The following is a 13,734-nucleotide window of genomic DNA, read 5'->3' on the forward strand; positions in this document are numbered from 1 at the left end:
TTTGCTTTCGTTTACAATTATTCTCTGTATATGTTCCAAGGGCAGGTTGGAAGATTAGGCTAAGCCTAAAACCTTTATCCTTATGCAATAAAGTTCTGAGTGTTCTAATGGGCTTTCCGGCTGCTTCCAAATAATGCTCATTTAAACTTAAGATTTAGAACAACTAGAATCTTTTCAACCTCTGAAATTTTTCACTGCCTTGCAGACATTCAAAGAAAACTAAGACAAACTGAGCAACAACAATTTATTGCATATTTGTTTTTCCTGATTAAAATGGTATTATACATGTTCTGTTGTAATATCAATGAGAGATTCGTACCTCAAGGCAAGATAAAATCCAACACCTATCCCTAATCACTGTACAACAGGAATAAAGTAATCACACATTGACACTTTTGACTAGTAGGTCTGATACTTTACAATGAAATGGTCAGATCAAATTTATCAGTCCACCATTTCAGAACAAGTTAAATCTTGAGAGGAAAATATAACACAGAATTTACGCAACCATTCAATTAAACCTCGTCTTCAAAAAGTAGGTTCTAATTTGAACTGAAATGAAATATGCACTGTAATTCCACGTCAATATTTCACATACACGGAAAAAATCCACACAAATTAAAATTTTCTTGTACTTTGACACAACACTTCACCAAGATCAATGGTACATCCCTGGACAAATATTGCATTGCTCGACAAATTAATGATGAATAAACAGACAATATACTCTATTTTAGCTTGCCATCAGCAGTTTCAAAAGGAGAAAGAGAGATCAGAAATAAGGACAAGAGCTTAGACCGGAGCATGAAAGCAATATATATTAGCCTAACTACACAGGAGAATGGGTTAATGATACCAGCCAATCTCAATCCCAAGGCCATGTCTGTTCTCTCTACTTATTTCTCGGTGGCAAATATTCTGGTTCCTGTGTTCCTTGATACAGCACAAACCGTCGCAAGATGACACACTTGATACCAAGCAAAAGTGTTCTTACATTGCATGTGTATCCAGGTTTCCCAATTGCTTCGTTTCTGGCCGATTTATGTGGAGCACTTGATGCGCACAAAAAATATTGGCGGTCTAGAAGTGTTGTCTGCGCAATGATCGCGGCGGCTTTCTTGACCGCCAAGGACGACCACGCACGTTGTGAGACGTCATTCGTTAGACCTCAATTTCCACGAAAAGCCTGTTTTGGACTAGTTAACTGATTGGCAAAAAAACAAATATCCTTTATCAGGGGATTTTCTTTCACAACAGGTGCCTCATATAAAAGAAAATTGTAGTTCAATTAAATGTTAATAGGTATCCATGATGAACAGATTGTGATTTATGGTAAAGTGCACTTCTGGAAATGCAGACCTCAAAGTTTAGGATTAAAAGGACTATTACACCCCTGCCCCATCAATTTTTATCTCCTCCCAGGATATGGATAGCTTTGAAGCAAATCCAACAATTAAATGTTTACACCTACCAGAATGCACAATACTGTTGAAGACAGGAGAATGCTGAGTTGTAGAGTGTACAACCTATTTACATACAAGGCAATAACAAAAATTAGAAAATAAAATCCATGGATGGGACCAAGAATAACATAAGAATTGTTCTATACCCAAGGTGCATATATATATATATAACAAAATGAACAACAAAACGCCATACACAATCAGGCCCTAAGATCTCACCACATGAAAGAAAGACCTGTACCATTCAATCAATGTTTGGTAAGCTACTTGTATTTGTAAATATCTGGGCCCTAGAGTTCAAGTTCTAAAATAACATATAAATATGATATGCTCTTGTGATATACTACATTGTGTAACTAAAAAAGAGAAGCTGCTGTATAATTTTCTTGATCCATGGCCTTTTAAATGCATTCCATCATGTTTGCAGTTAAAGCAGAAATATCAGTAACCTTACTGAAGATCCTTGTACACTTGATTACAACTTTGCCCTCTGAAGATAAATATTTATAGAACAATACCATACTTTAAAAAAAAAAAGTTAAAGCTGAAGCATTGGTAAACTGCTTCCCGCATGTGCACATTACTGCAACTGATGTGTGCTATGCATAATAATCTTACTGAGGCTTCTCGTTTACTTCTTTGAAGAATGCCCTTTCAAGATACATATACATATTTATAAAACAGAACAGAACACAAACAAAACAATCGATACAGAAGCAAAGTCACAATTAAGATGTGATATATATATATACGAATGAAAGATAAGCAGTAAAGAACGAAAACACTAGATACACCCGCAAAGAATTGGGGGGGTTGATGGGTAGGGGGTGGGGGGATGGGGGCGGTATCAAAAGAAGAGAGATCAGAAGAAATAAGGACAGGCACAAAATCCATGTTTTATTTCTGAAAAGATATCAAGCTTGTCGTCATTTAAGAAGTGCAAGGGGAACAGTTTAACACCAATAGTGATGCCAAGTTCACCTTCAGGCTTCAAGAGTTCACATCTGACATGACAGCAGAAAGAAGATCGTTGACGCCCAGTATGTTGAAAAACTCATAACAAAGATCACTGAAAACAAAATTAAAAAAATAGTTGTACATGTACATCTGAAAAATAATGCATCAGTAACTTTAAAAATTAGATTTTATGTAATTCAACAATCTTCTCTTCCATGTTTGCACTTGAAGGTACGATATCATCATGATTTCAGAGAAAGATAAAACATGGACATTATTCAGCACAGACAGAACACACGACGACTGACAAAAAAAAATGTACAGTCCAGTGAACAGATTATCACAAATACCTTCAAACGCTAGAGCTGACCTCTAATGATCTAGAACGTCCTCTGATTTACTTCGTGCTGAATAGCCAAACAAATGAATTACGAACATTGTGGACCCTGCTGTTTATATTTGGGGGAAGGGTTACTCTCCATATTGCATCCATGTATCTTTTGTGTTTTTCTCCTTATTTTGTACACACATAGTCAGGGATGGCCAAATCGTCCGCCCAATCGCCTGGGGCGAGTAAAACATCCACCGGGCTAGTAGAAACCGCCTGGCAACTCGCCCGGTTGGCCAGTGAACATTCTGGTCCAATGCAACACTTTTGGTTGAAATACAACGAGTTTCAAAGCCATATAAACACGGCAGATGTAGCAACTGTGGTATGTACCGGGCCAGCAAAATTTATGGCGGGCTAGAACTCGCCCGGTCGGCCAGTTAACATTTTGAGATTTGGCCATCCCTGATAGTGATGTACACTGGTCCCATATACTGTTGTCTCCTCTTTGCCCCTGTTATTGATCATGCTAGCAAAACAAACCAAGAATATTGTTCCACCTTTTATGCCTGTCAGGAAATACGTACGAAAGTCAGTAAACAAGATATAACTTTGCAGCAGTCTTTGTGAAAGAAGCTAAGCTAACCAGATGCACAGACTTGGGAGTTGGAAGGAAATATCCAGACTATTAGAGGTAAGCTGCACATGTTTAAGAACACATTCAGGATTCACATACTATGAACGGTTTGATGAGTAACATTGTAAGCTTCTGCCATTACAAAAAATAAACACTTTAAAAAGTCGCCAAATGAAAACAATAATACATATATATGTACAAATCTTGGTCAGTTCATACAATGAACAAACAAAACAACAACAAACATTTGTTAACACGCAAAATCTCACATAACTCACAGTCACAGGTGTAAATCATAATGTTGGAGTATTTTACAAAACATAATATAATATATTAATAATGACAAAATGTAATTAAACAAGTTGCCAAGTATCAAACAAGTATCCTTTCAATAGCGTGAAGGAAAATTGAATAATTTTGTTACGGGCAAGAAAAAAGAGAAGGGAAACAACAACTTTCACTATGTGTATATATTTTCAGGCTCTGCAACTTCAGCTTATTATATTCATCTCACACGCATACAAATTCTTCTTAAATTTATCCTCGAAGACATTTATGATGCTACTGGCTTAAAAGTTATAAAATTGATGGTTTTTGTTTCAGGACGTCGCAGGTAACAAAGAAGTAACACCATTTAAAAATACTGTCAGATGCAAACTTGTAGTTGCTGGTGTTTGTTGTACTACAGTAACCATGCCTGAATCTTTTAGAATACACAATGTACCTTGGCACCACTCTGTAAACATGATCTGAATGACATAAGGAAGAAGTAATGAATCTTTACTGTATCAATCATGAATGTTTACCTCTGCTTGCTTGCATGAAGTCTCAAAATTGAAAGATAACTAAAAAGCATGTCTCCTCACTAAAAAAACCAAAAACTTCCACCTCAAGTAAGCTGTGAAAATGCAAAAATCTCATTCCTGATTAAGCTTTATTTGTTGCATACTTTACTGTTATGAATGTATCAAAATTATTATTGTCACACACTCATTACCGGAGGAACTTAACAAAGTCTCTGGAGAAAAAAAATCCACATTAAAAGGTCACTCCACACACAAAATAAACTCATGAACAAAAAGGACAGAAAATAATACAGGTACACTCCAGACTTGTTTTGATCCACCAACATGACACAATACACTGTTCTTGAAATACACAGCTATCACAAAGGCAACAGTTCATGATGAAAACTGTACACACATCATGTTACACTTAACACCATACCTACCCTCTTGTAAGATTGCCCATGTATAATTCCTTTTTATTACTGCATCGTAAACTGATATATATTATTCATAGGAGTCATTAAAATGTGGTGCCCCTACCAACAGTAAGTCAAATATTGCACTGGCCTGAATCTCTTGGGTTTTGCTCCCACAACTCACAATCAATATCACGTTTAATATTTTAAATGCACAAAAAAACTAGTGTTATTGATATTCTATGTTTACTAATGTGAGAGTGCAATACTCTAATCCCATTCATCAATGAATCAAATCATTCAAAGCATCAGTTCATTGCTGCTGCTATATGAAAAGTGCTGAATCACACACATGGACAACATTTTGCCTGTGAAGAAACAATTTGTTTCGCCTCGACCCGAAGCAACATACTTCGAATATGTAAATGCCAAACTGGAATTCACTTGCACAATCACCGCACAATTGTTTCCCTACAAATGCTGGTTTGTGTATGCAAATACATCATGCAAGACGGAACTTTAGCATCTCACTCAACTGTTTAACCATGTTTGTCGTGTTAATAAACACATCATTTAACTTGGTTGCTAATCTCACAAGAATTTGTTTCATAATACACACACACAAACAGACCCACTCACATAACACTCAAGCACCCACTATCTATCTGTCAGTCAGTCAGTCCTTCTCTGTCTCTCTCTGAGATCATACCTGACTTCACATGAACCTCTGAAAAAAGGTGACCCATACATTGTCAACACAATAACAGATCAAACATTGTTTCACAACTTAATAACTCAGTTACCAGGTTATATTTTACATCCCGACAATTTCACTTCAAAGAAATACTGATACCTACAACAAATAAAAAAATTCTGAAACATTATATTTTGCAATTATGCCAGCAACTTAGCTCTCAGTCTCACAAGTCCAGCTAGCGCAGTCATTTCAGCTTTTTTGTAGAGCTTAAAATGTTTTTATGACACTTGTCAGCCCTATCCTCCTGTCATACCTATACAACACACAACCGGGCGAAAAAAACATACAGCAGACAAAGACTTCTGCTTAAAAGTTAAAATCCACTAATCTTCAAGAATGTCATCATCATCATCATTATTAGTACTAATTATCTAACTTGCTTTCAACATGCTGAGCATATGCAGATGAGCCCCCTTCACCGAGAATTAAATCTTGATAAGGCTCAACTGGGCTTTTTATATGACGCCCAAAATTCAAAGCAGATTATGTTAAGCAGTCAAGATTGGTGTGTGACCTTAAAATTTCACTGAGGTCATCAAACAGTAATATAGCTTTGTGTTCTATCAATTGACAATTTCAATATTTTATCATCCCATTGCCAGGAAATTAAGGTTGCTTCCTCCAAGTCACAAGTTAGCAACAAGAGTTGCACTACCCAGGTGTGGGCATGTTAAGGTGTACAGTAGAACCCCCTGTTTACCACTTTGGAAAAACCTTGAAAATTAGGTCGTAAAAAGGGGGGGTCTTAAAAGGGGGGTTTGAGTTTTTGGCCTGTGTCATGAATTTGGTTGCGGTGTATCTAGTCATGTTTACACACAAACACACAGTTGCAGTTTACTGTCATATATCAAAACACACACACACACACCCAAACACATTACAGCAGAACAACTTGAACTCAAATTTCAAAGAAAATTTACTCATGGCGTAATACTCGCTCCCCGCTGAGTGAAGCACATTTGACATTGTGGCGCAACCAGTAAAATCCGAATGTCCTAACTCGATAAAAAGCATGACTTTTCTCCCGAATCATCTTTCCGCTCATATGAATGATTCGTCGCCTTGCATCGCTAAACTTGACCACGATCGTTGAGGTCTTCGTACAGGCTCCTCTCTTTGCGTACTTTCGCTTCGCAGGATTTTCGTATTCCCGACTCCCAAGGAAGTCGCCGCGGATTGCCACTCCGCTCGATTAGCGATTACTTTATTAGCTCTCTACTCAAGAGTCGGCGCTTTTCTTTTTCTTTCGCGAATCTTCGTTTGTCAACAAGACAGTCGTCGTGACAAGATAGTGTGCAGAAAAAAAACCCGGATGAATTAGGATCTCGCGCGCGCGAGATTTCGTTTTTATTTCTTCTTGCGATAGTTGGAGGAGCAAGAGCCGCCATGTTGTGTTTTCGTCTGCTCGAAATATGCGCAAAAGTCGTAAATCATCCCCAAAAGCTCGGTCGTAAGTCGCGTTTTCGGTCTTTATCCTTGATGATACACAGGATTTGCGTCTTCCCGACTCCTAAGGAAGTCGCCGCGGATTCTATTGTGCGCGAAATTTAAAAAAAAATTCGTCTCGCGATAGTTTGAGAGCAAGAGCCGCCATGTATTGTTTTCGTCTGTTCGACTACAAATCCGCGAAAGTCGTAATTCACCCCCAAAAGCTCGGTCGTAAGTCGCGTTTTGGGGTGAGTCGTTCACTGGGGGTTCATTATATAGTAGAATGCATCCGTGGTAGCAAAATCGGTCGTAAAAAGGGGGTGGTCGTAAACAGGGGGGTCGCTAAGGGGGAGTTCTACTGTATTCAGCCACCTGCACAACTTCAACATATCTGGTCTTATATAGTCGGTCATTTTTAAGTACCTATAATAGTGTTGCACATCACCTACAACTGGAGGTATAGAACCTAGTATAGTAGTTATATCTCCTAACCAACATTCAACACATGGATTTTAGAAGAATTGTCGAACCGAAAGGCCTTTGGCAGATAATTACAAAGACTCCCCTGACTACTTAACCGAGTCACACACAAAAATCAGACAAAAAATAGAAACATCTTTATAATCTCACAAATACAAACATCACAATAACAGAACACAGGCAGTCTAGAGGCATGTCTAGGTCACCTGTGTGGTTGTTGTTGCTGTTGTTGTTGCTGCTGTTGTTGTTGTTGTTGTTGTTGTTGTTGTTGTTGTTGTTGTTTTTGTTGTTCTTGTTGTTGCGGTGTTGCTGACGCTTGCTGTGTCTCGTGTGCGTGTTGGTCTGCATTGACGACATTCTGTAGTGCCATGGGTGTCAGCCACTCTTTGGGGATGGCGCGCTCGATAAAGGGGATACAGGAGCTCATGTACGCCAGACGATTCACCCAGCTGGGAAGTTCTTTACCACACAGAATCTGTGAAAGATGACAGGAAAGGAACAAAGTTCAAATAAATCCAAACCAACAAGAAGTGGCGGTAAAATGACATAGCATTGCCATTGGTAGATTATTTTAAACACTACATGCTTGGAGAGAGAAAATGTACAGCCACTGGGGTTAAAAGCAGCCAACAAGTTAAAATACAAACAACATCTTCTCAGCATCAACAAATCTGAAATTTGCAATAAAGATAAGTACATTTAAATCTATAAAAAAAACAAAAATAAAAAAACCAATGAAACAAGTGAAAGTGGAAGACGTGGTACAACTAATACAAAGAGAAACACAACATCCATGCCTGTCTGATCAACTGATGGTTCAAATAGGAGGTCTTAAATGACTGGTCCATGATACACACCTGTACAAGTGATTGGGAGAAGTGGTTGCAGTTCTTGTTCAAAAGATGATACTGGTCACCACGAAACTCCTTGCCAAGCTGCTCTGTGATGCGACGGATGTCATCTGGAGAGAAGTCTGTGAAGCCGACGTGAACGGTTTGTCTGTGGACAAGTAAGAAAGTTCAGGCATGAGATGATGACATTATAAAGAAGCTGGAAAGCATGCCAACCTCCCCCTAATTTTGGGGTTAAAGAAAAGATACAAAATCGTGCAATCTTTGAATCTCAAGAATGATCACTGAAGCTTTGAAAATGCCTAAATTACACCAATCAGCGGGAATGTCTTATGTCTGAAAGCGTCAATGCAAGAAGTTCACTAGATGCCAAAGAATGTTTAAGTCCTCCCTGTGTCCTTGAGCTTGGAGGTCACATTTCACATTTAGCCCAGAAAACTTAGCGGTCTTGGGATGACGTGTTACGAATTCTTTTTAAGTTTCAAAACTCTCTTATGGTTCAAAAACTAAGAAACCAAACATTTAATGCAAGTAGCAGCCTTGACCTTTAATTACGTGAATAGGAATATACATTTACTACCATAAACTTTGTTTTATAATGGCCAACAAGGGTAGCTCTTTAAGGCTTAACAAGAGCAGGCAGGTGGTGGAGAGGTAGATGTATACATCTCTTTGTTCACACTGACAACGCTTAAATCAATAAATGATATATCGGTAACTTTTTTGTGTGAACTTTGTAGGAGTTACAGAACAAATTTTTACTTTTACTCTGGAGTGGAGTGCCATCATTCTCTTTAATTAAAATTACCGTTCCGCAAGCGGATGCAAACGCTCACATGACACTGCCTGGTATGTTTTCATTACTATGTTGGAAAGACTGACTTTAGATTTCACATCATCATTACAATGTACCAATTCACTTACTTGAATTTGAATTGTTCACCCAAGTCATCAGCATCTCTCGGCTCTATTTCAAATACACCAGAGAACGGGAAAGGATGACCACCATATGCATATTCTGGAAATTAAAAACAGACACATGTTCATCTTAATAAAGTGCTACATTATCAGAACAGATTATGAATAGCATACTATTGGTTTAAACACAACTTTTCATTTAAGTTCAAGCCAGTTGCTTTTGACACCTCATCTGGCAGATTTTTTACTGCATTGAGTGGATAATCCCCCTTTTTTTTTTAGATTTCAAAATCAAATTAATGTTATTTCCTAACAATTCGAAATCCAAAAGAAACAACATGCATGTATTACAACAAGAACTGTTCTTTTTTTTAAGTTGACTCACTCATTAACAAACTATAAGAACAGTTTACCATTTCAAGACCATGAAACAAATTCTGTGATTGGTTGACATAATACTAACCCGCAACATTGATGCACACAGTGACATTAAACGAAGCTAGCACAAGCAGCCCTGAAAGTCCGACACATGGTGTACTCGTCTTTGGTTAGTAATTCTGAAAATTTACTAGCCAGACCAACAATATTTTTCAGCAACTTTACTCACATTTGGCGAGTAGATGAACATTTCTACTCGCCAGTTACATGTTTTTACTTGCTATGGCGAGTAAAACACTCGCCACTTTCAGGCCTGACAAGTCATAATTATTCTGAAGGAAAATAAACAAGCCATACCTGTTCCGTAGATTTCAATTCCAGAATGAAACACGCCAAGGCCAAGTGAAGATGTGTACTCATTTATCCAATACTGCAACAGCAAAGAACGCATGCTTTGTGTTCGGTTTTCATACAAATGATACATGTATTACAATATGTACATGAAGAGTGCGACCAATAAGAGCCTGTGTGCAAATGATGCTGCAGTGCAAAGTTCTAACTTTACACTTATGGCTTTAAATCATAATGTCATGTGTAGCAAAACATGAATGAAGACATACAATTCCCAGGCAATTCAAATTAAATCTTCTCCAAATACCTATATGAGGACTTCACTCTGAATCATGTATGATGTAGTGATGTACTCATACTACACGCTAACATGTACACACAGACACACACCACAGTGCTAACAAACCACACACACACACACCTGTTCAACTTCAAGCAAAGTTTACCATCCAAATTCTCAACAAACCATCCATTGACAAGAAAGTAAACTGCAACATCAACAATAAATCCCAAACTCACCATGTCATAGACATTGACCAAAACAGGTTCCTGGGCCATGGTACAGCCACTTTGCTCCTGTGCACACCACTTCACCCCCACTTGAGGTACAAAACGCCCTTTCCCACAGATAGGTAATGACAGCAGTGTATCCAGTGTGCAGTGATGTCGATCTCCCTTCCTGCTCAACTCTTGCTGTTTACCTGGCTGCCGGCCTGCTCTAAGTGGGTCCTTGCGTCAACACAGACATTCCCTGCACTGATCACCTGGACAAACAAATCAGGGTCACTTCTCTCAGCTGAATGGCACAGACAGAAAAAGGGGAATTCCTCACCCCCCACCTTACCTTCTCCAACTATCAGTATCATCTTCTTGTCCCCTTCAAAATGAGATCCATGCACCTGAATTCTTTCCTCGTCTAGTCACATCTCCCCCACTCTATCTTCTCCCAACTATCAGTACTTTCTTCTTGACCCTTCAAATTCTTTCCTGTCTTGCTCATCTCCCTCTCTTTATCTTCTCCCAACTATCAGTAATTTCTTCTTGACCCTTTGAAGTCTTTCCTGTCTTATCCCCCCAAAAAATGGGATACACCTGAATTCTTTCCTGCCACATCTTCCCCTCTCTCCAATTTCACACAACTATCATTTAATGCACAATCTTCCTGTCCCTTTTTAATGAGATCATATACACCGAAGATCTGTTCCGTTTTTGTTCCTCTCCCTCAGCAAAATAAGGAGGGGGCTGTTGGTGATGGATCATCCCTATTAAAAGTAAACTTTACTTTTCTCCTATTTATCTACGCCAAAAGCCACCAGGTCGGTGTACTAGCTACGACCACCTCTCGATAACAACCATCTGAAGAAAATAATATATTTTTATATTTGACCCAAACTTGATCCCACCATGACCTTAAAAATGTCTTAACGGCCAACCACCCTTTGGTCATGTTTGGAGGTCTTCAAACTCTATAAAATATTAAAAGGTTTTACAGCTCTAGCTTCAAAACCATACCAGATGATAATAGTTTGCCATGTTATTATTCCCAAACTTGCCATGAATCAAACTTTGGCACGGGTCAACCAGACTTGGCTCATGTCCACAGGTCATCAAAATTAAAACCCAAAAAGTGTGGACAATTTTAAAGCACTTGCTGCAAGAGCTTTTGAGAAAATTATAATCTTTCACGTGGATCAGGTTTGGAAGTCATCATACTAAACTACTACTATGATCAACCCTGTCTATAACGACTGAACAATAGTGCTCGTTATAGACAGGTAGTCGCTATATGGAAAGGTGCCATAGAAAACAAGAAAAGCAAATGCTTATTATACAACTCCACTTTGTCCAATTACAATTTACAGTGGAATCCCCCTTAACTTAAGACCGACGGGCGCAGTGGCGTGGTGGTAAGACGTGGGCCTCCTAATCGGGAGGTCGTGAGTTCGAATCCCGGTCGCTGCCGCCTGGTGGGTTAAGAGTGGAGATTTTTCGATCTCCCAGGTCAACTTGTGTGCAGACCTGCTTGTGACTTAACCCCCTTCGTGTGTACACGCAAGCACAAGACCAAGTGCGCACGGAAAAGATCCTGTAATCCATGTCAGAGTTCGGTGGGTTAAAGAAACACGAAAATACCCAGCATGCCTACTCAACAAAAGCGGAGTGAAGCTAACTATGCTCTCAGAGTATAGTGTGGGGAACCCAAATGGGCAAACGAGCTCACACGTCACCAGAATTTCTGGAACGCTGAAGACGAAGAACTTAAGACCTCCCGATAGAAGATTGACAGGTGGTTGCTGCGGCAGTTTCGACTGAAGTATATTAAGTTTCAAAGCTCTGTCTCAAAGTCAAAATCATTAGAGAAAATAATCATTTGTTATGACCCCAACTTGACCCCCGCTGTGACCCTGACATTTGACCAATGTCAACCAAACTAAAATTATGTTTGGAGATCATCAAACCATGGAAGCTTGTACAATTTCAAACCTGTAAGTCCAACTTGAAAAACATCTGAGAAAATCTCCACGCTATTTTTTTTGCTCACGGATGACCGGCCAGCGGCCATCCATTAAGACAGACACTGATCAATGCTCAGTCTGATTACTCTGAGGAACTTTCCTTCCACATAATTAACCTTCCTCAGGAAAACCTGTCCAAAACAACCACTTTTGGTTGATCACCTGGATGGTTATAATAAACAGGTTCAACAGTACAAGTGAATGTTTCATTCCGTCTATTGTTGAATGTTCTAATAATGACTATTACCTTTTTGATTCATGATTTTCGGAACGTACACAAGCAGTCTGTTTTGGATTTCAACAGTAGGCGAGCAACTTCTGACAAAAAAACAGTCGCAAAAACACATATCACATGGTCAAAGTAGAATAGTTCGATCGACCGGTGCTTTGATACAATTTCCTGTGCTCATAAGTATAGTATTTAGTAATACAAGTATACTTGGTAACTTACTGGTACGTGTTGGCAAATCTCTGCCAAATGTGTTCTTGTTTGGGTCAACACAAATCCATCCTGGAGGTGTTTACTCCTGCAACAAATTGTAACATTCAGCTAAAATCAGAATATGAGAAAAGATAATAATGGTCAAAAAGAAATCGAGCAACCACAACTACAATACAAAATGTTAGCTTGGTTTCGCATGCAACTGTTCTGTGTATGTTGTTTGGTATGGTGATCACGTAGCTAGCCACTCTCGGTAACAGTGACTCAACCGCAAGACTCTGAGACGTTCGCAAAAACCCAGTCCTCTACAGAAGAAGAAGTAGAAGAAGAAGACTACTGTATCCAGTGTTCTTCTTGAAGTACTGATCTCAGCACTGACATCAGTGGGGCTGCTTCTACTTGAACTTGAAAGATCTGCAATGCGTTGTAACTTGCAGTTTTACCATACATTTCTTTCTTCCCACTCACACCCACAGCGTCTTAGAACACCAACAGTAACAGTCCAACACTCAAAAGAGTCAATACTCAATAGTATAAAGACTACCCATCTTGGCATCTAAATCAAAACACCATCATCATTGCTATTGTGCTACTGGTAAATGTTCTTTGTTTAAACCACATTCTACTCGTGTCATTATCATACACTGATACAGTGATACAATGTGATACAGATCCATGTCAACGCCTTCAGGATTTACTTCAGATTTATCCAGTCTTCAAAAACAACCTGTTGGTTCAATGGTTGACCCAGTTCCTTGCCCAGTATTTCGCCACCACCTCAGAATCAGTAACAATACACGGTCCAAGGGGCCTTTAAAGGCTAGAAAGTATAAAGACCTGAGCCTGGTTTTACCTTTACCAGCTAGAGTCTGTTCCAGCAATCAATCAGATGGTTTCCCCAGCTATTTTTCAGATGTGAATCATCGCATCAAGATCATCAGTATGGCTTAAATGTGTGATACGTCACTTCCTCTTCTATGCAGACAAAAAGTTACCTTGATACAATTATTTTTCGTACTCTTGA

The 13,734-nt window shown here is 38.9% G+C and overlaps 1 protein-coding gene and 1 long non-coding RNA gene across 3 annotated transcripts in view; both read right to left on the reverse strand.

The window, feature by feature from the left end:
• Nucleotides 1-13,734, reverse strand: part of LOC138953818 (uncharacterized) — a 455,396-nt gene that overhangs the window by 100,832 nt on the left and 340,830 nt on the right. The window lies entirely within an intron of this gene.
• On the reverse strand, nt 230-13,685 carry LOC138953724 (deubiquitinase DESI2-like). Of its 2 annotated transcripts, none has more exons than XM_070325614.1 (8): nt 13,564-13,685; nt 12,720-12,795; nt 10,272-10,516; nt 9,759-9,831; nt 9,030-9,123; nt 8,112-8,253; nt 7,461-7,729; nt 230-2,532 (listed from the first exon to the last, which is right to left on the reverse strand). In XM_070325614.1, exons 3-8 carry the CDS (start codon nt 10,308-10,310, stop codon nt 2,454-2,456), a joined length of 696 nt encoding a protein of 231 aa, XP_070181715.1. In that variant the 5' UTR covers nt 10,311-10,516; nt 12,720-12,795; nt 13,564-13,685; the 3' UTR covers nt 230-2,453. The 2 variants fall into 2 exon arrangements, with proteins under 2 accessions (XP_070181715.1, XP_070181716.1); XM_070325615.1 differs by having other exon boundaries at nt 13,570-13,668.

This window comes from Littorina saxatilis, linkage group LG17 (genome assembly GCF_037325665.1).
Source record: "Littorina saxatilis isolate snail1 linkage group LG17, US_GU_Lsax_2.0, whole genome shotgun sequence".
Taxonomy (NCBI): Eukaryota; Metazoa; Mollusca; class Gastropoda; order Littorinimorpha; family Littorinidae; genus Littorina; species Littorina saxatilis.